General features: G+C 39.6%; 1 protein-coding gene across 1 annotated transcript in view; it reads left to right on the top strand.

Moving 5' to 3' along the window:
• Positions 1 to 27888, top strand: part of UBR1 (ubiquitin protein ligase E3 component n-recognin 1) — a 228767-nt gene that overhangs the window by 155308 nt on the left and 45571 nt on the right. Inside the window, exons 31-37 of the mRNA XM_054452124.1 lie at positions 611 to 711; positions 4809 to 4895; positions 6121 to 6302; positions 12939 to 13144; positions 14483 to 14576; positions 15704 to 15853; positions 20158 to 20255. Coding sequence (XP_054308099.1) covers positions 611 to 711; positions 4809 to 4895; positions 6121 to 6302; positions 12939 to 13144; positions 14483 to 14576; positions 15704 to 15853; positions 20158 to 20255 — 918 coding nt within the window. The remainder of the gene's footprint in view (positions 1 to 610; positions 712 to 4808; positions 4896 to 6120; positions 6303 to 12938; positions 13145 to 14482; positions 14577 to 15703; positions 15854 to 20157; positions 20256 to 27888) is intronic.

Below are 27888 nucleotides of genomic sequence, written 5' to 3'. Positions count from 1 at the left end.
TAGCTTTCACTTAGCAGTGCCAGTAAAAGATGTAAGAGAGAGACTTAAAGTCATTTTTAAATTTAGTAGATCATATCATTGTAACCCAGTACTTCATATAATTGCAGATTCGTCCATTGAATAATTAATGAAGTTAAGGGATTGATTGGCAAATCTTGGTTATCAATGTAAATAACATTAACTAGAAATTGTAATTTGTACATAATTATGAAGACATAATTGACCCTCCATATCTGTGGGTTCCATATCTAGGGATTCATCCAGTCGCAGTTTGAAAATATTCAGGGGGAAAAGGGAAAAAGGATGGTTGTCACTGTACTGAACATGTACAGACTTGTTTTTCTTGTCATTATTCCCTAAACAATATTATCTAACAACTATTTACATAGCATTTACATTGTATTAGGCATTATAAGTAATCTAGAGATGATTTAAAGCATACAGAAGCATGTGTATAGATTTTATGCAAATACTACACCATTTTATTTAAGGGGAATTGAGCATTAGTGGACTTTGATGTCCATAGGGGTCCCGAAACCAATTCCCTGAGGATACCAAGAGATGACTATATGTATTTATTTATGATGTGTGATTTTGTGTTTTAAAAAAGGATTGGGAAGTTCAGCCATGAATATACAAATGCTTTTGGAAAAACTCAAAGGAATTCCCCAGTTAGAAGGCCAGAAGGACATGATAACATGGATACTTCAGGTAAACTAAAAAAGTAAAGTGATCGTATCTTGGTTTAAATATTTAAGAATTCTCTGCTTGCCTCCAGAATTAAACCACTGTACCATTGTAGACGTTTACTACTGGTTTTCATAATCACTTATTTTTCATGTTAATAATTCTATTTTCCTATATTTTAGTGTAGTTTTAAAAATAAACTAAGATTTATTCATTTTTTTGGTCGTTATTTAGTCAACTTTACTGAAAACCTACCATGTGCCATGCTCACTTATAGATTTCTAGATGGAACAAGGCAGACAAGGTGCTTACTATCATGGAACATATACTCCAGTTGAGGGACAGACATTAAACAAATAAATAAACAAAAATATCAGGGTAATTCAATAGATGAGTAAGGGGTTACTTTGAGTAATTAGGGAAGGCCTCTCTTAAAACACGACATTAGAGCTAAGACCTGAATGACATGGAGTCAGTCTTAGAAGAGTCTGGAAGAGTACTCCAGGAAGAGGAAACAGCAGTGCAAAAGCTCTGTGGTGGCCAGAAAGAAGATCAGTGTGGCTGGAACATAATGGGTGAGGGATGGAAAAGTAGGCAATGAGATCAGAGGGATAGCCAGGGGCCAGTTCTTGTAGGTCCTTTTAAGTCAGCGTAAAGTGATAATTTTTGAAGACAATGGGAAAATATTGGAGGATTTTAAGTGACCTAATCTATATTTGTACAAGATGGTATTGGCTGCTGTGGAGTAAATGGATTATGGGGGATAGGCATACAAGTAAGGAAACTGTTAGGAGACTGTTGCAGTAATCTTGATGTGAAATAAGCATGACCTAGGCTAAGATGCAGATAGTAAGAATCTGAACTGATTAAGGTGCATGTCGAAGGTGTATGAAGATAAAATCTATAGTACTTGCTCATCAGTCTCATGGGAGAGATGAAGGAAATAAATCAAAGATGAGGCTGGGCACGGTGGCTAGCGCCTGTAATCCCAGCACTTTGGGAGGCCGAGGCAGGCAGATCACCTGAGGTCAGGAGTTGGAGATCAGTCTGGCTAACATGGTGAAACCTCATCTCTACTAAAAATACAAAAAATTAGCCAGGCATGGTGGTGCACACCTGTAGTCCCAGCTACTCGGGAGGCTGAGGCAGGAGAATTGCTTGAACCAGGGAGGTGGAGATTGCGGTGAGCCAAGATCGCACCACTGCACTCCAGCCTGGGTGACAGAACAAGACTCTGTCTCAGAAAAAAGGAAATCAAAGATGACTCCTGGATTTGGTGCTTGAGCTATTGAGTAGATAGCATTGCCTTTGGAGACAAGTGAATTAAATAAGCAGGAGAGAGAGAGGCCAGGAATGTTACTTTAATGGAAAACCCTCCACATAGAAACATAAAACCGACCAGGCACGGTGGCTCACGCCTGTAATCCCAGCACTTTGGGAGGCGGAGGCGGGTGGATCACAAGATCAGTAGTTCAAGACCAGCCTGGCCAAGATGGTGAAACCCCATCTCTACTAAAAATACAAAAAAAAAAAAATTAGCTGGGCGTGGTGGCAGGCGCCTGTAATCCCATCTATTCAGGAGGCTGAGGCAGCAGAATCGCCTGAACTCTGAGGGCGGAGGTTGCAGTGAGCCGAGATTGCACCACTGCACTCCAGCCTGGGTGACAGAGTGAGACTCTGTCTCAAAAAAAAAAAAACTGAAACCAGGATTATGGAGCTTCTGCACTCATTGCATTCAGTAAGATATTCTGATGTTTATAGCTAAGTATTGTTTTGATAATCAGAATATATAGAGTAGTTATTTTTCACATTCTTATCAATTGGAAATCTTGGTACTGATTTGTACTTTTAAGAGGGCAGCTCTTCTTAATACTTTATTAGAAACAGTCCTTAAGCATGAGGTAATGATGTAACTATAAGATAATGATATTATTGGCCGGGCGTGGTGGCTCACGCCTGTAATCCCAGCACTTTGGGAGGCCGAGGCAGGAGGGTCACGAGGTCAGGAGATCGAGAGCATCCTGGCTAACATGATGAAACCCCATCTCTACTAAAAATACAAAAAACATTAGCCGGGCGTGGTGGTGGGCACCTGTAGTCCCAGCTACTCAGGAGGCTGAGGCAGGAGAATGGCGTGAACCTGGGAGGCGGAGCTTGCAGTGAGCCGAGATCGCACCACTGCACTCCAGCCTGGGCGACAAAGCGAGACTCTATCTCAAAAAAAAAAAAGATAATGATATTATTAAAATTCTTCTTGAAGTAGATTTTATGAATATTTAGTATTTGTGTTAAACTAGCTAATATTATTTTAAGATATAAAATCAAACGAAAGTAGATAACTATTGAGAAAGTAAATCGAGGTACCATTTAGTTCAGCGTTCATATCCCATAGAGATGGTGTTATGAATTGCAGATCTAGTCCTGAAAATTCATTTTCAATTAGAATACTAAATTGTATTATCAAAATATCTGAAAAGCACATGTATCTGCTGTTAAAAACATTAGATACTCTATCCAGATGGTTGATTTAAAGCTATGTTGTAAGTGTTCATTGTGGGAAATTTTTCCTCATGAGACCAAGGTTCTTTCAAAATATAAATAAATTTTACTAGGCACAGTGACTCACACCTATATACCTATAGTTCCAGCACTTTGGGAAGCCAAGGTGGGTGGCTTGCTTGAGCCCAGAAGTTCAAGACCAGCCTGGACAATGTGGCAAAAACTCCATCTCTACAAAAAATACAAAAATTAGTCAAGGGTATGGTGGTGTGCGCCTCTAGTCCCAGCTACTTGAGAGGCTGAGGTGAGAAGATGGCATGAGCCCAGGAGACAGGTTGCAGTGAGCCAAGATTGTGCCATTGCACTCCAGCCTGGACGACAGACTGAAACTCTGTCGAATGAATGAATGAATGAATTAATGAATGCATTCATGCTGAAACCGTGAGCTTTGTTAATAAGAATGAGGTAGTTCTGTATAAGCTGTTGTGGAAATGTCTCCAAGGATAGCTGGGCGCGATGGCTCCCGCCTGTAATCCCAGCACTTTGGGAGGCTGAAGTGGGCGGATCACGAGGTCAGGAGATCGAGACCATCCTGGCTAACACGGTGAAACCCCATCTCTACTAAAAATACAAAAATTAGCCGGGTGTTGTGGCGGGTACCTGTAGTCCCAGCTATTCAGGAGGCTGAGGCAGGAGAATGGCGTGTACCCAAGAGGCGTAGCTTGCAGTGAGCCAAGATTTCACCACTGCGCTCCAGCCTGGGCGACAGAGCAAGACTCTGTCTAAAAAAAAAAAAAACCAACCAAAAAAGAAATGTCAAAATGTCTCCGAAGATAAATGATTAAGTGAAAAGAGGATGTGTGAAACAGTATGTATGGTAGGATCTCTTTTTACGAAAACAGATGTAAATAAAAAAATTATGTATTCTGATAGAGGTGTTGCAATCAGGGAGAGAAGGATTTTACTTTCCATTTTGTATCTTTTTTTTTTTTTTGAGACAGGGTCTTGCTCTGTCACCCAGGCTGGAGTGCAGTGGCACGATCTCAGCTCACTGCAACCTCCACTTCCCGGGTTCAAGAGATTCTCATGCCTCAGCCTCCCAAGTAGCTGGCATCACAGGCATGGGTCACCACGCCCAGCTAATTTTTGTATTTTTAGTAAAGACAGGATTTTGCTATGTTGGCCAGGCTGATCTCTAACTCCTGGCCTCAGGTGATCCACCTGCCTTGGCCTCCCAAAGTGCTGAGATTACCCACCTCCGCCTCCCAAAGAGCAGTCACCATTTTGTATCCTTGTTTTTATGTGTTTTTGCACAAAAATATTATTTTAAATTAAAAAAATTTTTGTTTCCTGGCAAATCTCTTGAAAGCTAACAGAGGCATGCCCCCAGCCTACTGAATCAGCTGGTTCTGCTACCAGTGGCCTCCTCCTCAGCTGGATTGCTCATTGACCAGGGGAGGTGTTTGTCACAGTCAGAGTCACTTTTTTTCTTCATATATTGAAATAGTTTAAGTGAAAGACATTTGGAGATATGATGCCAAAATCAGATTAGTGAATGTTTCTGTTCCTGGTCGGTCTAACGGTCTAACTAACTCTTTTAACGTTTCATCTGTTTTTCACAGATGTTTGACACAGTGAAGCGATTAAGAGAAAAATCTTGTTTAATTGTAGCAACCACATCAGGATTGGAATCTATTAAGAATGATGAGGTATGACACTGTAATAACACTGTAGTAATGGTGACATTCATCTCTGTCTTTGAACTTTACTGGTATAAGGGAGCTGCTGCTTTTTTGTTAGGAGAAACCTGTTGATTGTAAAGTATATGAGATCTGTCCATCTTTTATTCATTATGCTTCTATATTGTGGAGATTAATGGTACGTGACAATTCATCATAATTTTTGTATTTTGCAAAAACGGGAGAAATTGATTATATAGTAGAGCTCTATTAGAAATCCCAGCTCTTTGAGAGGCAGAGGCGGGTAGATCACTTGAGGTCGGGAGTTCAAGACCAGCCTGGCCAACATGGCAAAACCACGTCTCTAGTAAAAATACAAAAATTAGCCCAATGTGGTGGCTTGCTCATGTAGTCCCAGCTATTCGGGAGGCTGAGGCACGAAAATCACTTGAACCCAGGAGGCGGAGGTTGCAGTGAGCCAAAATCACGCTACTGCATTCCAGCCTGGGTGACAGAGCAAGATTCCATCTCAAAAACAAAAAACCAAAATACCATATTTTATTAACTTTTAATATATTTTAGTGACTTAAATTGGGATATGTCTCACAATAAATGACTTTCATCAACAGCATTTTTTAGAGAAATATAATGGTACATCTTAGATTCAATGAAATGCAATAATATTTGTGTTATTGCTATAATATAGTGAATCGGGTTTTGGTGATTCTAAAATTTATATTATTAGAATAATATTATTTGTGGTTATTACGTGTTCAGTAAAACACACTGGATGTAAATTTGAATAGAAAATTAACATGCACCAAATATATCTCAGTAATATTGTTAAAGTTAAAAAAGTTGTTAAATTTCTCATTTTTAACAGTGCATTTAGAAGTAACTGTTAGAAATCAAGATTATTTAAATTGTCAGTGATTAAGTGATTGACAAATGATTTTAAAATTTTGTTTTATCTAATTTTATTTCTTAAGGTACCTGCATTGAGTATAAAAGGCAGTTAATTGGATATTTAAGGTTCTTAGCTTTTTACAGTAAATTATTTAAACAACTAAAGGAATAATTAGTTGTATGATGTCATGCAGCCTGTAATGCTAATTTTGAAACATTAAACTGAATCCAGTATGTAAGGGGTAATCAGGGTTTCAGAATCTTATTCTAAGGAATTTTGCCATCCAAACAGCGTATATAAATGTTTAACAGTGGATCTTACCTAAATTTGTCATTTCTTAATACCCAGATTACTCATGATAAAGAAAAAGCAGAACGAAAAAGAAAAGCTGAAGCTGCTAGGCTACATCGTCAGAAGATCATGGCTCAGATGTCTGCCTTACAGAAAAACTTCATTGAAACTCATAAACTCATGTATGACAATACATCAGAAATGCCTGGGAAAGAAGACTCCATTATGGAGGAAGAGAGGTAAAATAAAGCAAACCAAAAATTACCAACTCAGTTTTTGGAGGAAAAGTTAAATAGTCACTTTAAATTATGCTTTTCTAAAATGTATTTTATGGCAAGAGAAATTCAACTATTTTCATTCTAGAAAGGTCAGAGTGAAGACTCTAAGGTACTTATTGAATATAATTTTATGCTGATAAATGCATTGAGTGTGCAGTAAAGTTATGTTAGGAATCTTTATGCACAAAAAGATAACCAACCCATTATTTTGTATGCATTAGCACTTTTAGGTACACATTTACACATCAGCTCACTTATTTCACATTATTATTTCTAATAAAAATGACTACAGTTATTACATTATTGGAAACAAATTCTTTGCCTGAAAAAGGTGGCTTATACGAGTTTTTCTTTTTTTCTTAAAGAGAAGAAAGACATTGCCTATAACTACAGGTATGGATAGCACCTTGGAATTGGAATCAGTAAATCTGGTTTTCTGAGTTCTGACTGTGGTATGCTCTTAGAGAAATTGGTTAATTTTCTGAGCTGTGCTTTATGGGCTATTAATACAGTGATAAAAGGGAGGAGGCATAATAATGTTACTTTGAAAAGCATTCCAAGAAATTTAAAATATTGAAAGTACCCACTTTGGCCCTTTTTAAAGACAAGCTTTCACTGCTGTTTAAAACAATATGTGTTGAGGGCTGTGAGCAGTGGCTAACCTCTGTAATCCCAACACTTTGGGAGGCCGAGGTGGGCGGATCACCTGAGGTCAGGAGTTCGAGACCAGCCTGGCCAACAGGCAAAACCCCGTCTCTACTAAAAATACAAAAATTAGCTGGGTGTGGTGACGCGTGCATTTAGTCCCAGCTATTCAGGAGGCTGAGGCACGAGAATCACCTGAACCTGGGAGCCAGAGGTTGTAGTGAGCAGAGATTGTGCCACTGCACTCCAGCTTGGGCAACAGAGCGAGACTCCGTCTCAAAAAAAAATGTTGTGGATACTTTTAGAAAATTGTGGTTTTGGAATAATAGTAGGCACAATATATCCTATCTGATATGTATGTTTAATCTCAAAGTTGAGTATGCTAACAAGGACCATAAAGAATAATGATTATATTAGTGATTAAAAATAAAAAGATATGAAGGTATGCTTTCCTTGGCTGACTATAGTGTAACAAAACTGGAAATTTTAAATGACAAGCCGAAGTCCCACCTCTAGATATTATGTATTAACAACATACTATTTAGAAATAGTGAGAAAGAAACTACTGACAATAAAATAAGAAGGTGTAAGCAAAGGTGTACTCAGAGTTCATTTATGGCCTTAATGCTTTCATTATTTATTTTTATTGCTTGATTAATTGGACATGTGATTTTTGAATGTGTTCTTATTGAAAGCAATTTAAATAATGCAGGAAGTCCCCCTTTGACCATTTCTGCATTACTGATCTTTCTCCACACATAACCATGATTACAAATTACCATTGTTCTTAGACCTCTTTCTGTGCATTTATAAACATGTATACATGAAGAAATAGTGAGGCTTGTTTCGTGTTTTCTAGTGGTTTTTCTTTTTTAACCATACATTTTGTCTGCAGCTTGCTGTTTCAATGTCTTAGGAATCTTTTGATATCAGTACATGTCGCTCTATAATGTAGATTCTTTTTTTTTTTTTTTTTGTTGGGGGGAGACGGAGTCTCACTCTGTCTCCCAGGCTGGAGTGCAGTGGCACGGTCTCGGCTCACTGCAAGCTCCACCTCCAGGGTTCACGCCATTCTCCTGCCTCAGCCTCCCGAGTAGCTGGGACTACAGGCGCCCGCCACCACACCCAGCTAATTTTTTTGTATTTTTAGTAGAGAGGGGGTTTCACCGTGTTAGCCAGGATGATCTCCATCTCCTGACCTCGTGATCCGCCTGCCTCGGCCTCCCAAAGCGCTGGGATTACAGGTGTGAGCCACTGTGCCCGGCCTATAACGTAGATTCTACATCATTGTTTATGACTGCTGCATAGTGGTCTCTGACGTGGTTATATAATAGTTTATTTATCTGACTTTAGACATTTAGGTTGCTTCCAATTTTTCTTTATAACAGTTCATGAGAACCTTTTCATATGTGTCTCCTTGTACAACTCTGCAAGTACTTAGTCAAGGAGTCCAGTAAGTGAAAGGGCTGGGTTAAAATTTTTATAGATATGGCCACATTACCATCCAGAGTGGTTTTACTAGTTTCTACTCCTGATAGTGTATATAGGTGCCTAATTTACTTTGTTCTCACTAATACTTAACTATTTTCAGTACTTGAAAATGTGATATTATTAAAATTACAGATTTGTGCCAATCTGGCTGAATTTCCCCAATTGCTATTTAGTACTAGGTTGAGCAACTTCTCATATGATTATTCACTGACCTTTTACATTTTATCCTCTGGGAATTGCCTATTATTATTCTTTGCCCATCTCTATTGGGTGCTTTGCTCTTGTCTTACTGACTTATATAAGTCTTAAAATTATTAATAATTAGCTTTGTTACATATGTATCCCATATTTTGTCCCTGTTTCTTTAACATTAATTATGGAGTTTAGCCATAGAGAAGTGTGCAGTGTTGATAAAGACAAATTTATCAGTCTTTTAGAGTTTTAACTTTTTGTATTAATATCTTGTTTAAGAAAGCTTTTCCTATCCCAAAGTCTCAAATATATTCTCTCATATTTTTTTAAACCAGTTTTTTTTTTTCAGAGATGGGGTCTCACTATGTTGCCCAGGCTAGAATGCAGTGGCTCTTCACAGGCATAATTATGATGCACTACAGTCTCAAACTCCTGGGCTCAAGTGATCCTCCTGCCTTACCCTCCTGAGTAGCTGGGACTATGGGTGTGTGTCACCACACCCAGCCAAAATTTTAATTATGTAGTTTTACACACACACACACTCGAGATGGAGTCTTGCTTTGTCGCCTAGACTGGAGTACAGTGGCGTGATCTCGGCTTACTGCAACCTCCGCCTCCTGGGTCCAAGTGATTCTCCTGCCTCCACCTCCTGAGTAGCTGGGATTACAGGCGCCCACCACCACACCTGGCTAATTTTTTTTTTTGTATTTTTAGTAGAGATGGGGTTTCACCATTTTGGCCAGGCTGGTCTTGAACTCCTGGCCTCAAGTGATCTTCCCACTTCAGCCTCCCAGAGTGCTGGGATTACAAGGTGTGAGCTAGTGTGCCCGGCCAAATTACATAGTTATATTAATAATTTTCCTCTTGAAAACTGAATGTCAGAAATAAAGCTAAAATTCTATTTGAGCACCAGCCCAAATCCTGGACTTCTTTCTGCCCCTCCTCAGAGGTTCTCTGGTTATAAGTTTTATGTGTATCTTGCCAGAATTTTTCCTGTGTTATTAATACAAATATATGTAGCCACAGAAATTATAGCATGTCATTCAGCCTTTGGTTTTATTTGCATTGATAATATTATGTACATATCACTCTACAACTTCCCATTTTCACTCTGTAGTATGTCTTGGAAATCTATGTATGTTCTTATATACAAAACAAGCTCAGTGTTTTTCAGTCTTGGCATTTAGGCAGCTTTTTTTTTTTTTTTTTTTCATGCAGTACTGTCCTGTGAATTGTGGGACTGTATCCTGTGCCTACTAGAACCTTGTGACAATCAATAAGTAAACCTTTCATAATTTATTGCTAGATGCCTCCTAGGAGGTGGTACCATACTTAGTGAGTCCCACCTTTTAAAAACTGCAGAGTAGGGCGGGCGCGGTGGCTTACGCCTGTAATCCCGGCACTTTGGGAGGCCAAGGCAGGCAGATCATGAGGTCAGGAGTTCGAGACCAGCCTGGCCAACATAGTGAAACTCTGTCTCTACTAAAAATACAAAAAAATTAGCTGGGCATGGTGGCAGGCACCTGTAATCCCAGCTACTTGGGAGGCTGAGGCAAGGAGAATCACTTGAACCTGGGAGGCAGAGATTGCAGTGAGCCGAGATTGCGCCACTGCACTCCAGCCTGGCAACAGTGCAAGACTCTGTCTCAAACAAAATGAAACAAAACAAAAAAGCTGCAGAGTATTCTATGTTAGGTAAGCTCATTTTTATATGATGATTAATATTTATTTATTGTTCAATGATATACTATAGTTCAGGGAGCTTCTTGCACAGAGACAACATTGTAGAGTAGTTCAGGGCATGGACTGTGAGCCTAGATTACCTGGATTAAATCCTGGCTCTGCTACATACTATTGATGAATCATTGGGTGAGTCTTTTGTTGTCACTAGGCCTCAGTTTCTTCATCTGAAAAGTGGAAGTGTCACAGGATCCTTAGGGTGTTGCTTTTCCAGCCAGAAACCTCTGTGGCCAGTGGCACCTTTGCCAGAATGTTGCTGTCTCTCTGGGCTCATCCTGCCCACTTGGCCTGGCAGGCTGCACTTGACTGACACTACCAGCCTGGATCCCATGCCTGCCAAGGACGAGCCAGGTGTGGAGTGACCAGGGGTGCATGAGCAGGCACCTGCAGGGTCTGGCCACTGCGCACAGCCAGGCACGCCAGCTGCTGCGGCAGGGCAGGGAGCTCTAGGCACAGGGACAGGGGCCAGCTTTGTGCAAGCCTGCAGCTGGATCATATGCACCAGCAGGTTCCGCTGCGGGGACTCTTGTCTGGACAAAGGGAATGTGGTGGCACCTGGCAGCTCAGAGATGCCAGAAACTGTGAAGCCCCAAAGAGGGTGTCACAGCCCTGGCTCAGGGAGCCCCTAGGTCTGGGCTCCCCGAAGGACCACAGCTCTTCTCTCCTTCTTGTCACCTGCAACGTGGCAAGCAGTGGGTGTGGGCGTTTCAGCCGTTTATGTTACTAGCTCTTTCAGTCCTGCCGTTTGGTGGTTCCCGAGTTCTTGTCCTGCATCCAGGAAGAATGAGGTACACGGACAACTGGAGGGTGAGCAAGGTGGAGAGCTTTATTAAGCAACAGAACAGCTCTCTAGGGACCCGAAGTGGGTAGCTCTTTCTGCAGGCAGGTCATCCCAGCGAGTGTCCAGCACTCAGTGGAGAGGAGATCCAGAGTGGGTATCTCCTTTCCACAGGCAGGTCATCCCAGCAAGTCAGGAGACTTGAATTGGGTAGCTCCTTCCTGCAGCTGGTAGTCCCCATGTGAGTCTGGCTGAGTCTGGGGTTTTTAGGGACTTCAGAAGGGAGAAAGTGTGTGCTGACTGGTTCATGGACAGACCCAGAGAAAGCACCATCAATTCTCACTCCAGGCTGTGGACTCCACCTGTAACTGACATACTGGTCCCCAGGCTTCAGGCCATTCCTGGCTTGAAGGTGGGACTTCACTGGGGACCCACCCCTTTCTGCCCAGGAACCTGTCTGCCTCATGCCGCCATCAACATGTCATCCACAACTCCCTGGCTGTTTGTGCCAAGGGGCACCTGCAGGCCCATGCTGAGCCACCTGTTTCCCCTTGGCCTTCCTTCCATGTTTACCAGCACCCAAAGACCAGAGGGAGCCAAGGCAGCAGGGGGCTGACGTGTCAGCACCGCCCCGAGTGTGCACACACCTGGCCGGGGCCGCGGCAGTGCCTGGGCTTGGCCACAGCTTTGCTCCAAAATCGGAGCGGGCATTGGAAGTCGGGAGAGGCTCAGAACAGGCACTTCTGAGCTGGGCAGTTGCAGCTGTGCCCGGGAGCGCAGGGCTCCTGCCCCGCAAACTCGGAAGGGGTGGGGCTCCCTACTGTTCCCAACCCAAGGGCTCCATGGAGCACGTTGCCCCAGCCGCGCCTCCACTGCTGCAGCAGACATCTTTGCAGCAGCTGCTCTAGACGGAATAATAATACCTACCTCATAGGATTATTGTAAGGTTTGAGTAAACATGTAAAGTATTTGAAATAGTGCCTAGCTTCACAATCAGCATGTTATAAATATTTGCTATTATTTAAATATTATTGTACGCATCAGTAGATCCTGAGTTTTGCCCAGTCAGTAAGAGTAGATTCTAAGAATTGCTGAATTATTAAGGTGTAAGTTTTTTAGTTTGAATAGCTACCAAAATAGAATAGAAACCTAAATGCCTAATGGCAGGGAATGGATACAACTATTATGGCACATACAGTAAGAGCTGTGTATCCATTTAAAAATGTTTCTGAAGAAGTTTTAATGATATAAGATACTATAAGTGAATATAGCAGGATGCAAATCTGTGTAATGTGATCTTATTTATATGAAGAAGTATATTATAAATAGAAAGCAGACCTAGAAGGAAATGTACAAGGTTACTAGTAGGTATCTCTAGGTTGTGGGAATATAGCACTTATTTATACTGTTATAGATTTTCCGAAATTTATTCAATAAGCCTGTATTGCTTTTATATCCAGAAAAAAAAATAACCTAGCTTATTGGTATAGTAAATGAAGTAAAATTGTAATATACATTCCATTTTATCATCTGTTTTTTTGCACTTAGCAACACTTGTATTTTGTAATAAGCAAATAACTGATGAAAGTCACAAAGGAAAGGGGGAAGCTTTTAACTTAATATTGCTAAATATCATTTTTATTTTTATTATCTTTCTTATATTTCTTGCCTATAGTTACTTAAAATCTACCAGAATATGAAGACAAGTGACCAAAACATGTGTCCTCATTTCTGATCATTTCTTTTGGTAGCACCCCAGCAATCAGTGACTACTCTAGAATTGCTTTGGGTCCTAAACGGGGTCCATCTGTTACTGAAAAAGAGGTGCTGACATGTATCCTTTGCCAAGAAGAACAAGAGGTGAAAATAGAAAATAATGCCATGGTATTATCGGCCTGTGTCCAGAAATCTACTGCCTTAACCCAGCACAGGGGAAAACCCATAGAACTCTCAGGAGGTCTGTATTATTTAATAAATATCCTTTTGTGCATTTCTTTTCATGCCTGTGTAATTAAAGAAAATACTACTTGAAAAACATTTGAAAGTGAGGGTTATATATCTACCCTGCCATTATCATATTTAAGAAAGTAATAATAATCCAGGAATATTATCTAATATAAAATCAATTTTTCTTCAACAGTTCTCAAAATGTCTTCAATTGCTAGACTTTTTTTTTCACTCAGGATCCAAACACATTTATGTGTTGTTTTGGTTATTTCCTTTACTCTATTTTAATCCAGATTAGTCCCTCCTTTTTTTATGATAGTAGCTTTTTTGAAGAATTGAGGCCACTTGCTTTGTGTAATGTATCACATTCTGAATTTATCTGATTGTTAAGTTGCCTCCTGATTAGAATCATGTTAAACATTTTCTTGGCAGGAATGCTAATTAGATAATTTATTGCACTTGTTACATCAGGAGTTAGCTGCTTTAGCATCATTATTATTTTAAAATACCCTTGGAATAGGCCAGACATGGTGGCTCACTCCTGTAATCCCAACACTTTGGGAAGCTGGTGTGGGTGGATCACTTGAGCTCAGGAGTTTGAGACCAGCCTAGGCAACATGGCAAAACCTCATCTCTACAAACATATTAGCCAGGCATGGTTGCATGAGCCTGTGGTCTGCAACAGGGTGAGACCCTGTCTCAAAACAAACAAAACAAACAAGCTCCTTGGAATAATAGTGATAATAAAGACTAGCATTTATTGAAAACTTAACATTGCCAGGCACTTGTTAAGTGCTTTATGTGTATTTACTTACTTAATCCTCACAACAGTCCTATGAGTTAGTCATCACTATTAGTTCCATTTTATAGATGAAGGACTTGTGGCACAGAGAGGTCAAGTAACTTACCCATGGCCATGAGTTACAAGTGATGAAACCAGAATTTGAAATCCTCAATCTGTGCTTTTCTTAATGAGGTTATAATTCCCCTAAGTATCCCTTAAAATTATTATTTATCAAATTACTATTAAAATTAAAAAAGTAAATTATCTTGGAAACATAGAAGATCACTTAAATAACCAAGATAATGCAGATTAAACTCAATATTCAGGATTAAAAAGTAAATCAAAGATAGAGTTATTAATCCATACTAATTTTAGAATCATATCTGACAGGCTAGCTTTATGCTTTTCTCTTTTGTTACTATTACTTTTCCCTTTTTGTTACTATATATCCTCCTATCATGATATTGTGACACTTTGCTTGGACATTCCTAAGACAGTTTGTGATTAGACTTTGGACCTGATAACCTGTCTCTCTTTTTCACTCCTTTTTATACCTTGTACCAGAAACCCTAGACCCACTTTTCATGGATCCAGACTTGGCATATGGAACTTATACAGGAAGCTGTGGTCATGTAATGCATGCAGTGTGCTGGCAGAAGTAAGTTGTCCTTCTGACATGTTCTTGAAAGAGACTAGGAACATTGAAGTTCACTCAAGGCCACAAAAAGGCATGTTTTCTCATGTCTTCTTTCCTTTCTTCTTATTTGAATAATTGAAACAGTTTTAATTACTAATTCTGTTTGCATGAATTATTATTATCAAAGTTGGAAAGTGGTGTGTAAAGTTACCAACTTTAGATTTTCAGTGTTCCTTTGTGCTTGCTCTCCATAAACTAATCAGTTGCTCTTCATCAGTATTCATGTAAAAATAGTAATAATTGGCTGGGCATGGTGGCTCACACCTGTAATCTCAGCACTTTGGGAGGCTGAGGCAGGAGGATCACCTGAGGTCAGGAGTTTGAGACCAGCCTGGCCAACGTGGTAAAACCCTGTCTCTACTAAAAATACAAAAATTAGCCGAGTGTGGTGGCACATGCTTTTAATCCCAGCTCCTCCAGAGGCTGAGGCAGAATCACTTGAACCCAGGAGACGGAGATTCCAGTGAGCCAAGATTGCGCCATTGCACTCCAGCTTGGGACACGAGCGAAACATCGTCTCAAAAAAATTAATAAATACAACAAATAAATAATAAAAAAGTAATCTTTATAAAAATCTAATTTCTCTCAAAACATACAGCTGTGAAAAGTACCTTTTAAATAGAATAGGATGAATAGGACAAGAAGTTCTCATTCTATCTCTGGAAAATATAAAAATTCAAAAATGTAATTCCTGAGAAATCTTTTGTGTAGAGTTTACCCATTTGGCTTTAGATTACAATATATAATTTTTCCATGATAGCCCTCACTACTTCAGTTCATCATTAGAAACTGAGGAAAGTAGTGTCCATGCTGTATCACCATGCTGTTGAGGCAAGAGATGAGTTATGATTCAATAAACTTATTTTAAATTTATATCTGCTCTGATGTATTTTCCAATTTGTTCCCAAAATAATGGGCAACCTGTTTCTTCTATAATTACAACTTGTGTGTTTTTGCATGTATGTTCTAAAGATGTTTATTGGGGCAAAAATTCCAGATTTTTAAAACTTGGATTGGAGCAAGTGGAGATACACACTTGGAGATGCATGTGTAGTTCTGAATGGGCCTGTGTCTTTGTAATTTTGCAGGTATTTTGAAGCTGTACAGCTGAGCTCTCAGCAGCGCATTCATGTTGACCTTTTTGACTTGGAAAGTGGAGAATATCTTTGCCCTCTTTGCAAATCTCTGTGCAATACTGTCATCCCCATTATTCCTTTGCAACCTCAAAAGATAAACAGGTATATTTTAATTTATGTTTTGGTTAATTTTTTAAAAGTTGGCCAGGTGCAGTGGCCTGTGATCCCAGCACTTTGGGAGACTGAGGTGGGCGGATTGACAGAGCTCAGGGGTTCGAGACCAGCCTGGGTAACATGGTAAAACCCCATCTCTACAAAAAACACACACACACAAAAAAAATTAGCCAGGTGTGGTAGCACACGCCTGTAGACCCAGTTACTTGAGGAGGCTGAGGTGGGAGAATCACTGGAGCCCAGGAGATTGAAGCTCCAGTGAGCCGAGATTGCGCCACTGCACTCCAGCCTGGGTGACAGAGCGAGACCCTGTCTCAAAAACAAATAGAAAGTTGTCTTTAGTTCTTTAATTTGTGCCTGTTTTTGTTAGATTACTGTTTTTTATTCTTTAAAGGAATTAATACTTTTTCATTTTATATCTTGTATTATACTTTTAAAATGTGATCAAAAGCCTAATTTTTGGACTCTAAGAGAACTAGAATGTTTATTTACTCAAATCTGTATATTGTGGTTATATTTTCCAGCAACCATTAAAGCAATAGAACTCTGACCTCTGCCTTAGCACTCACAAAAGGAGAAAAGATGCAAAAAAAATTCATTCCTTTCATATGGCCCTTTGCCATCATTAGAGTTGCCAGTTGGAGTCTGATAGCCCTAATGATCTTTGTATTATTTTTAGTTTCATTTTTCTGAAGATCCAAATGCTGTAGCTCTAGAGATATGGACAAATGTTAACTAAAAAAATTAAATAGAAACACTAGATTTGTTTTTATATATCTCTCTTTGGGTAGTGTTTTAAGCATTTTGAGTTTTTAAATTTTTATATTCTGATCTGTAAATGGAATTAACACCAAATTATTAGTTTTTGTATGACAACTTGGAAATTTAATTATATATTTCTATATTCTCACTGTTCTACGGGATGATAACAGTACTATAATATTTATATTATTTCAGTTGCTTTAAAATGCAATGAATTTGTAATGGTAAACCTAAATTCTGCTAAAGAAAATGGTTTTGTTGATAAAAATACCTTTATGTCCCCATAAAAGTTCAAAGGTGTTAGGTTGGGCGAGAAGGGTCAATATAAAGACTTGCTCTGGCGGGGCGCCATGGCTTACACCTGTAATCCCAGCACTTTGGGAAGCCAAGGCGGGTGGATCACGAGGTCAGGAGTTCGAGACCAGCCTGGCCAACATAATGAAACCCGTCTGTACTAAAAATACAAAAAAATTAGTTGGGCGTGGTGGTGGGCACCTATAATCCCAGCTACCTGGGAGGCTGAGCCAAGGAGATTTGCTTGAACCTGGGAGGTGGCAGTTGTAGTGAGCCGAGATTGAGCCATTGCATTACAGCCTGGGCGACAACGCGAGACTCCGTCTCGTAAAAAAAAAAAAAAAAAAAAGAATTGCTCTAACCTTGGCTGGGCACAGTGCCTCACGCCTGAATCCCAGCACTTTGAGAGGCCGAGGCAGGCAGATCACCTGAGATCAGGAGTTTGAGACCAGCCTGGCCAATGTGGCAAAAACCCATCTCTACTAAAAATACAAAAATTAGCTTGGCGTGGTGGCACATGGGTGTAATCCCAGCTACTCAGGAGGCTGAGGCATGCGAATTGCTTGAACCCGGGAGGTGGAGGTTTCAGTGAGCCGAGACCATACCATTGCACTCCAGCCTGGGCGACAGAGCTACATTCTGTGTCAAAAATAAATAAATAAATAAAGAGTTGTTCTAATCTCTAATATTCCATGTCATTGATAGACCTAAATTGAAATTGTCTTCTTCAACATATGTGGTAACATGAGAAAGAATTATCTTTGATTTGAGTAATTAATATATTTTAGGCATTCTACCAAGCAAATGCTGCATTATCTTATTTAATTCTCACAGTAGTCTATTGAAGTAGGTACTATTATTTCCGTTTAAAGATAAGGAATTGGAGACTATGGATAGTTTTTACTTGTCCCAAGACAGACCTAAGATTCAAACCCAGACCTGACTCCAAAGCCTTACCTAGCTGTACAGCAGAAGACAAAGATAAAGGAATATCATAATAAAGTGACTTTCCAACTTCTTGTACAAGCCTTTTTTACACAGTGGCTCCCCCAAAATAGGATTATTAAACTATGTAAATTGTTCTCTAACAGACTATTTAGCTACTTCTTTCCTTGATGACTTTAAGGATCAGATGCTTCAGAGCAGTTCTTTCTAAATTCAGAAAACTGATCCTTAAAACTAGGTCTCTTAGAACTCTGGCACACTTTTAATCTGTAGTAACAGTTCTGTTACTCAGGATCTGAAATACATGATTATACATAACAGTTTTATTAGATACTTCGATTTACCCATATAGTTGATTATATTTGCCTTTTCTGGATTTTAGAAAATCAGCATGAATGTAATCTAAGATAGTAAAGATAAAAGCATATAAAAACTGTCAAAACTAAGATTTTGATTAAAAATTTATAATATAAACTTACCATAAAATTTAAAACTAATAAACTGGTATCTGTAAAGAAAATTGGTTATAACCAGTCATAGTACATTTCCATTTTTTGAGAACAAAAAAAACTTCTTAGGTCAAATTTGTGCCCAGATATGTAAATTTTGGCACAGTTCATTGTATATTTTACCTTTGCTGAAGACTATTCTTTCAATAAAAAGATTCCTATTTTGTTTTTAATAACACTGTTTCTGGTCCTTCTTGGTTCTTTTTTTTTTTTTTTTTTTTTTTTTTAAGATAGGGTCTCACTGTGTGCTGGAGTGCAGTGGTGTGATCTTAGCTCATTGCAGCATCAACCTTCTTGGGCTCAGATGATCCTTCCACCTCAGCCTCCCAAGTAGCTGGGACCACAGGCATGTGTCACCACACCCCACTAATTTTTGTATTTTTTGTAGAGACGGGGTTTCACTATGTTTCCCAGGCTGGTCTCTAACTCCTGGGCTTAAGCGACCCACTCACCTCAGCCTCTCAAAGTGCTGGACTACAGGCCTGAGCCACTGCACCCAGCCCTTCTTTGTTCTTAATAACAGTCTGTCTCAAGTCCCTGTCCTTATGTCCATTTTAGGAAGGAGAGACTGGCAATAAAAAAAAAAAAAAAAAAAAAAAATGTTGAGTAGTGAGGAATACTATGAGAAACCTAAAGCAGTAGGTTAAAGGGCTGAAGACAGACTGGGGCATGAGGCTATTTATAGACAGAGTTGTCAGGGAGCTCTTCTCTGAGATGGTGACATTTGAACAGAGACCTGAATAAAGTGAGGAATAATGACTGCTTTTCTCTGGGAGAAGAAAATTCTAAGCACAGGCTATATCAAGAGCAAAGGCTCGGCTGGGTGTGGTAGCTCATGCCTGTAATCCCAGCAGTTTGGGAGGCTGAGGCGGGTGGATCACGAGGTCAAGAGATCGAGACCAGCCTGGCCAGCATGGTGAAACCTTGTCTCTACTGAAAATACAAAAATTAGCTGGGCGTGGTGGCAGGCACCTGTAATCCCAGCAACTCGGGAGGCTGAGGCAGGAGAATCGCTTGAACCCAGGAGGCAGAGGTTGGTTGCAGTGAGCCAAGATCGTGCTACTGCACTCTAGCCTGGCGACAGAGTGAGACTCCATCTCAAAAAAAAAAAAAAAAGCAAAGGCTCCAAGTTTGGAACCCCATGATCATGTCTGAGTCACAACAAGAAGGCAACATGGAATGGAGCAAGCAAAGACCAGATCATAAAAGGGATTATGAGCAAAGATTAGAACTTAATGATCCTATTTACATTTTTAGAAAATTCTTCTAGCTGCTATATGATGAATTCATACTTAAATGAAACACAAGATTAGAAGCAGGAAGAACACTTAGGAGTCTATTTAAGTAATCCAAGTGAGGGCTGACGTGACTTGGATTAGGGGGTAGTAATGAGAGGTAGGAAGAAGTGATGAACTTGGGATATATTTGAAAGATAAAACCTGCAAGGTTAATTAATAGATTAGAATGTGGGGTGTGAGGGAATCAGAGAAATCAATGACAACACCTAGTTTTTGACTGGAGCAACTAGAATGGTGATTCTATTTACTGACATTTACTACCTGTGGGTGATTGGCATGTGGGTGGTGACTTACTTCTTGTAAGTTTAAAATTTCCTTCCCAAAAAGGTACATTTTTAGACACATGTTTCTGTGACCTAGGAAATTAATCTGGAGGAACTTAACTTTTTTATATGACCATTTATCCAAGGAAATAATAGAAATTCAGCTTTTCCACTTGACTTTGTACCCATGGTTGTAATAATTTTTAAATATCATTTTTCAGTGAGAATGCAGATGCTCTTGCTCAACTTTTGACCCTGGCACGATGGATACAGACTGTTCTGGCCAGAATATCAGGTTATAATATAAGACATGCTAAAGGTTGGCTTAAATTTATTTTATATTAGCTATGTGAAGATGGTGTCAGAATCTTTATTTTTTTAAATAATTATTGTGCTAAAATATGGTTTGCAAGTACAGATTTCTTGAATATCAGGAAATAGAAGTTTTTGAAGCTAAGAATAAGTGGCTTAAATTGCTTTATTAAATTTAATCATTTTTCATACTAGGAGAAAATACAGACAGTGATTATACTATCAAGTCTGTCTATCTGATTATTCCAAGCAGTCAGACTGCTTAGATTTAAATCTTAGATCCAAGATTCATCTAAATCACTAAGATCCACTTACTGATTATGTGATCTTGGGCAAGTTACTTAAGCTCTGTGTGCCTCAACTTCTTATTTGCAAATCAGGGATAATAATATTATAATAGTACCTATTTTATTGGTTAAAGGATTAGCAGAGTTATTACATGTAAAGTAGAATAGTCCATGGTACACAGTAAGTGCTACATGTTAGCCATTACTATTACTAATACTATTAATATGTGGTTAGTAATGTTTGTAATAACGAAAACATTTTAAAACTCATCTTATTTACATATTCTTTACAGTTGTGAGACAACTATGGCTATTAATGGAGACGTGCTTAAAAGGATAAAATGGGAATTTTTAAAATACAATGAGGAAAACTTGTCTTTTGTTTAGGCCAATGGTCCCCAACTTTTTTGGCACCAGGGACCGGTTTTGTGGAAGACAGCTTTTCCACGGATGAGGGGGATGGTTTTGGGATGATTCAAGTGCATTACATTTATTGTGCATTTTATTTCTATTATTATTACATTGTAATATATAATGAAGTAATTATATAACTCACCATAATGTAGAATCAGTGGGAGCCCTAAGCTTGTTTTCCTGCGACTAGATGGTCCCATCTGGGGGTAATGGGAGACAGTGACAGATTGTCAGTCATTAGATTCTCATAAGGAGTGGGCAACCTAGATTCCTCACATGGGTAGTTCATAGTAGAGTTTGCGCTCGTATTAGAATCTAATGTGGCTGCTGATCTGGCAGGAGGCGGAGCTCACGCGACAATGCGAGTGATGGGAAGCGGCTGTAAATTCTGATGCAGCTTTGCTCACCTGCCGCTCACCTCCTGCTGTGCAGCCCATTCCCAAGGTTCCCAACAGGCCATAGACTGTACTCGTCCGTGGCCCCGGGGTTGAGGACCCCTGGTTTAGGCAGTGAAATCAATAGGGTGAAGGCAAAGTCCAGTATTTTAAAAATTATCTTCTCATCCCCTCTTTGGATCTAAAATTGATGAAAACTATACCTAGAAAATATTCAAGAATATTTCTAGGTATTCTACTCAAAATATTTATGTCTTATTTCTACAATTCATATCTTTCTGTATTTATCCACATTTTCCCTGATTATTTTACCCTCTGTTATGCTTTAATTATGTCCTTTCAGTTACATACTTTTAAGGAAAATGAAGGATGTATACAAAAGCTACAGAGGAAGAAATAGGGGTGATGGTTTTTATTTCTCATCACCATAGTCTAAGTTACGAAGGTTTTTTGTTTGTTTTGTTGGCGGGAGGGGGTTGCTGTTTTTTTGTTTTTTTGTTTGTTTGTTTAGACAGGTCTCGCTCATCACCCAGGCTGGAGTACAGCTCACTGCAGCTTCAACTTCCTGGGCACAAGTGATCCTCCCACCTCAGCCTCCCAAGTAGCTGGAACCACAGGCTTACACCACCACACCCAGCTAATTTTTAAATTTTTTGTAGAGACAAGTCTCGCTATGTTGCCCAGACTGGTCTCAAACTCCTGGACTCAAGCAGTCCTCCTACCTCAGCCTCCCAGAGTACCAGGATTACAGGCATGAGCCAGTGTGCCCATACAAAGTTTTATGTTCCCTGCCTTGTTGACCTCATATGTGTGCATGTTATGCAGTTAAGAATGATACAAGAGGAAATAGCATTAACAGCCAGATTTTATAGTATAAAACACTAGGACTCATAGGATTTTTAAGAAGGAATTGATCAGTAGGGGCTGATGTAGTAAGGGAAGATGTCATGGAGAAAATGAGATTCGATTTGACCTTGTGTAAAATTTGGATGTGTGGTAGGGATAAAGGAGAACCCAGGTAGAAAACAGAAATGTTTTTAGGGAACTGTGAGTGTAGCATTTTCAGAGACATTGAAAAAGCCTAGCCTACCTTAGTTGAGAGTACACAGTGGGGAATAGTGGAGAATATGGGGCAGTTGTGGAGGTTTGTAAGAATTTGGACTTGGTCATTTAGAAACACAGAATGATGGAAGACAACAGTCAGCAATGAATGAGTCTGGCAACATCCTGTGTTTCCCCTCCTCCTTCATTTTATAACAAAACCTTTACCACAAGTGGTGCTAATGAGATAACAATCTGTTAGGTGGAAAACTCTTCTAACAAAAGACCTTATATTTGCTAAGAAGTGATTTTTGGCATGTACTTAACTACTTTGCTACTTGTTTTCTTTTTTTTTTTTTTGAGACGGAGTCTCACTCTGTCGCCCAGGCTGGGGTGCAGTGGCGTGATCTCGGCTCACTGCAAGCTCCACCTCCCGGGTTCACGCCGTTCTCCTGCCTCAACCTCCCGAGTAGCTGGGACTACAGGCGCCCGCCACTGCGCCCGGCTAATTTTTTTTTTTTTGTATTTTTAGTAGAGACAGGATTTTACCGTGTTAGCCAGGATGGTCTCGATCTCCTGACCTTGTGATCCGCCCGCCTCGGCCTCCCAAAGTGCTGGGATTACAGGCGTGAGCCACCGTGCCTGGCCTTTGCTACTTGTTTTAAGCACCGAGAAGCAATTCAGTACAAGAGATTCTTCTTAATTTTTATAGTAATTTAAAATGACTTTGACATATCTGAATTTAGTTTCTTTTTATTTAAAAAAAATGTAGATTGACATGTTGGTTTTACATCCTCATTTTTAGGTCTCAAAAATTCAGCCTTAAATCAGTTTTTTTATTGTTATTTTGGCCTCTAAATGTTTAATTAGAGGTCTCAAACATGGCATTAAGTAGAAAGATCACTTTATTAGCTGTAGGACCTCTGTGACCATCTAAAGAAGCATAAGAGTGATTAGTATCTTTTAAACATGTTCACTAATTTACTTAGAAGCCTATATTTTTAAGGGAAGAAAATACTGAACATAAGCTAAGGAAAAACTATTGAAATAAAGAACTTTAAAAAAGAAATCATGGAATGATTAAAAATTTTTGAGCAAGTGACTAGCATTTATTCTGGTAGCTTTTTAGTGTGAGAGTGATGCCGCAGATAGATTGGAAGAGTGAGGAGATAACTCAAGAAGATTAATCAGGAATCAATTACACTGGTCCTACCATGAGATTGTAAGAGGTGGTGGTATTAATAGTAAGCATTGACAAGTTTGCTTTGAATGCTTATTGAATGACTAATTGTTTAGGGGAAAGAAACAGCCTAGAGATTGTAAAGGAAGGATTGCAGAGAATGTGTAAGCATTTTATCTATATTGCCTACAAATATGGGGAGGTTAGGAGAAAAGACAGATAATAAATTCAGTTTCTATTTATTTTCATGCGTGTTGTTTTGGTACATAAGTAGAATTAAACAAAAACATAGTGATAGTGGGAGATAGTTTTATGGCTGGTCAAGTCATCCTAATAAATAAGGACTTAGAGAATTTTTAAAATTAAGCTTGATTTAGTAATATGTTCTACAGAAGTTTGTTCCTATTGGAGAATATATTTTTATCAAATGCCCATGGATTTTTTTTTTTTTTTTTTTTTTTTTTTGAGACAGCATCTTGCTGGGTTGCCCAGGCTGATCTTGAACTCCTGACCTCAAGTGATTCTCCCACCATGGCTTCCCAAAGTGTTTGGATTATAGGTGTGAGCCATTGTGCCTGGCATGTCCATGGATTATTAACAACAGATTGGTTAATAAATTAGGCCATGTAAGAATCTCAATAGTTTTCAAAAAGGGAAATTATGTAGGATACTTACACTGTCCACAATACAATAAAATAATACTTAACAAAAGAGAGCTCAAAAACTAACAAATTAGGAATTTTAAAATACTATTCCATATGACTGCTGAATGCAAGGAAAAAGCTAGAGAGAGATGGAGAAATCAGTGACTATTTAGCAATTAACGAGAACAACACAGATCAAAATCCATGGAATATGGCCAAAACCATACTTAGGAGACAGCTCATAGCCCAAAAGAGACAATGCTCAGATTGGGTTTATTCTAACAGTGCCTTGATGGAAACTTCTTAAATGAATAGGTTAAAGATGAAAACTAATATGGTCATTATAGCCTTTTTTTTTTGAGATGGAGTCTCGCTCTGCCCCGCAGGCTGGAGTGCAGTGGTGAGATTTTGGCTCACTGCAACCACCGCCTCCCAGGTGTAAGCAATTCTTGTGCCTCAGCCTCCTGAGTAGCTGAGATGACAGTTGCCCACCACCAACACCTAGCTTGTCATTGTAACTTTTTAAAAGACATTTCAAGCTGGGTGCAGTGGCTCACGCTTGTAATCGCAGCACTTTGGGAGGCCAAGGCAGGCAGATCTCTTGAGGCCAGGAGTTCAAGACCAGCCTGGCCAACATGGTGAAACCCTGTCTCTACTAAAAATACAAAAATTACCCAGGTGTGGTGGCCCGCGCCTGTAATCCCAGCTACTCGGATGGTTGAGGCAGGAGAATCTGAGGCATGAACCTGGGAGGTGGAGGTTGCAGTGAGCCAAGATTGCACCATTGTACTCTAGCCTGGGTGATACAGCAAGACTCTGTCTTTTAAAAAAAAAAAAAAAAAAAGACATTTCATAAAATCCAATATCTAATTCCTCATACTTTCACAGGATACAAAAAACCACAACAGCTGAAGTCTCTGAAAAGTAGAATAGCAGGCAGATGGGAACTAAAGTCAAAATGTAAGAATTATCATTACAGGTAGTGAGTTTCCTGAGGCTTTTTCTTTCTTTATTTCCCAACTTTCACCCAAGAACAGCTGAGTCCTAGAACTGTACAACAAGCATGAACAGCAGAACTCCATGAGAAATGCCACCTCTTTCTGGTCAGAGGATCAGGAAAAAAAGCCCCTCATAGCCAGAATATAAAAGGAGTGTGTTTATTTTATTTTTCCTCTGGCCTTCTCCCAAGGCCAGCCTCAGGCGTAGAGCTGCACAGCCATGGTGGCCGCGCAGATGCCCATAATCTCAAGAGAAAACCAGTCTCTCTGGTGAGGAACTGGGAAAAGAGGCTCCTGTGTTCCAAAGAGTACAAGGTTAAACTTCATCATTTTTTTCTGTCTTTGCCTCGTGGCTTCACGCCAAGGGCATCCGCAGTCATAAATCTGACTGACAGCATGGGAGACTAAAACTGAGAGAAACATGTCATTCTGGCCAGAGAAACTGGGGAGAAGGGCCCTTTGGAGCTAGAAAGTGGGAGGGCTGGGGTGGGAAATCCCCAAGAGGAGAGAACTATAGAAGGGGAATCTTATATTTTTGAGGTCCACACAAGTCCTGGGCTCACCTCCAAGCTGCACATGTGCAGAATAGGCTCAAAGAGGCATAGCCAAAGTTTTGAGAAGTAAGCTTCATTTAAACCATCACTCAAGTCCCAGACCAACCCCCCGAGGAGTACATGTGCTGGGCAGATCAAAACACCACAGCACAGGCTCTGAAAACTAACATTGGAATCACCATCCACAGAGGATGAGACAGAACTTGTTGAACCTGAATTTATTGCCTTCTAAAACACTTTAAAACTGTTCATTTTTCCAGAGGTTTTTAACAGGACCAGAACCTCCCAATGTAATATTCCAAATATACAAGATAATATCCAGAATTACTTGACATACAAAGAACCAGAAAAATCTGACCAATTCTCAAGGGAAAAACAACCAAATGCCAGTCCTGAGATGTTTTAAATGTTAAACTTATCAAAGAGTTTTAAAGCAGCTAGTTAGCCTTGAAACATAAGGTGAAGGTAAACACTCTTGAAAGAGTTGAAAGATAGAAGTTATCAGAAAAATAGGAACTAAAAAAACCAACCGTATGGAGATAATAGAATTGAAAAAATACTGGATGAAACAAAAATTAACTGGATGTGCTCAATAGTAAACTGGAAGGCTGAGCACAGTGGCTCAGGCCTATAATAACAGCACTGTGGGAGGCTCAGGCAGGAAGATCACTTGAGGCCAGGAATTCAAGGCCAGCCTGGGAAATATAAGACCCCATCTCTAAAAAAATAAAAAATAATAATAAAAAAAATTAGCTCTGTTTGGTGGTACGTGCCTATGGTCTTAGGTACTTGGAAGGCTGAGGAGAGGATCACTTGAGCCCAGGAGTTTGAAGTTACAGTGAGCTATAATCATGCCACTGCAGTCCACCCTGGGCAACACAGCAAGGCTATGTTGTTTTAAAAATATATATACTAGACTGGAGATGAGGTAAAGTGTCCATGAATGTGAAATCAGATCAGTGGAAATTATTTAGTCTGGAGAACAGACAGAAAAGAGATGGGGAATAAAAAAAATATAACCTTAGGGATCTATGGGACAATTTTTTTTTTCAATCTGACATTTGTGTCATTGAAGTCCCAAAAGGAAGGGAAAAATAATGCAGAAAAAATATTTGAAGAAATAATTGGTTGAGAATTTCCCAAATTTGGTGAAAGACAAATTTGCAGATTCAAAAAGTTCAGTAAATCTCAAGCAGATAAGAAAACCACACTCAGACACATCATAAAGCAAACTGCTGAAAACAAAAAAAGAAGCCAGGCACAATGGTGCGTGTCTGTAGTCCCAGCTATTTGGGAGGCTGAGGTGAGAGGATCCTTTGAGCCCAGGAAATTGAAGCCAACCGGCAAAACATAGTGAGACCTCATCTTCTTTTTTTTTTTTTTTTTTTTTTGAGATGGAGTGTCACTCTGTCGCCCAGGCTGGCGTGCAGTGGTGCGATCTCGGCTCACTGCAGACTTCACCTCCTGGGTTCAAGTGATTCTCCTGCCTCAGCCTCTCAAGTAACTGGGATTACAGGTGCCCGCCACCAGGCCAGGCTAATTTTTTTGTATTTTTAGTAGAGATGAGGTTTCACCATGTTGGCCAGGCTGGTTTTGAACTCCTGACCTCAATTGATCCGCTCCCTGCGGCCTCCCAAAGTGCTAGGATTACAGGTGTGAGCCATCATGCCCAGCTGAGACTTCATCTCTTGAAAAAAAAAAAAAAAAGATTAAAAATCTTGAAAGCTACCAGAGAAAAACAACCCATTTCATGTCGGGAAATAGCATTTGAATTTGACAAGGAAATGGAGCTACAGAGAGGTTTAGTTTTCACACAAGGTTGCAGTAACAGTAAGTGGCAGAGCTAGGATTCAAACCCAGGCAGCTTGGCTTCAGATCATTTACTCTTATTCACTAATATATGCTGCCTTATCAAGAGAACATTTATGCAGTCATTAAAAATGGCAAAATAGAGGGAGAGTTACTGATATAGAAAGATGTTCATGATGTATTAGGTGCAAAGGCAAGATGCAGGCTAGTATTATGTCATCCTCTTAAAAAAAATCTATATATGTAATATTTATGTGGGGAAAAGAAGAATATCACCCAAATGTTAACTGTGGTTATCTGGATGGCGAAACTTCAGTT

The sequence above is a fragment of the Pongo pygmaeus genome, chromosome 16, assembly GCF_028885625.2.
Source record: "Pongo pygmaeus isolate AG05252 chromosome 16, NHGRI_mPonPyg2-v2.0_pri, whole genome shotgun sequence".
In the NCBI taxonomy this organism is placed as follows: Eukaryota; Metazoa; Chordata; class Mammalia; order Primates; family Hominidae; genus Pongo; species Pongo pygmaeus.
This window is presented reverse-complemented; position numbering and strand designations above follow the sequence as displayed.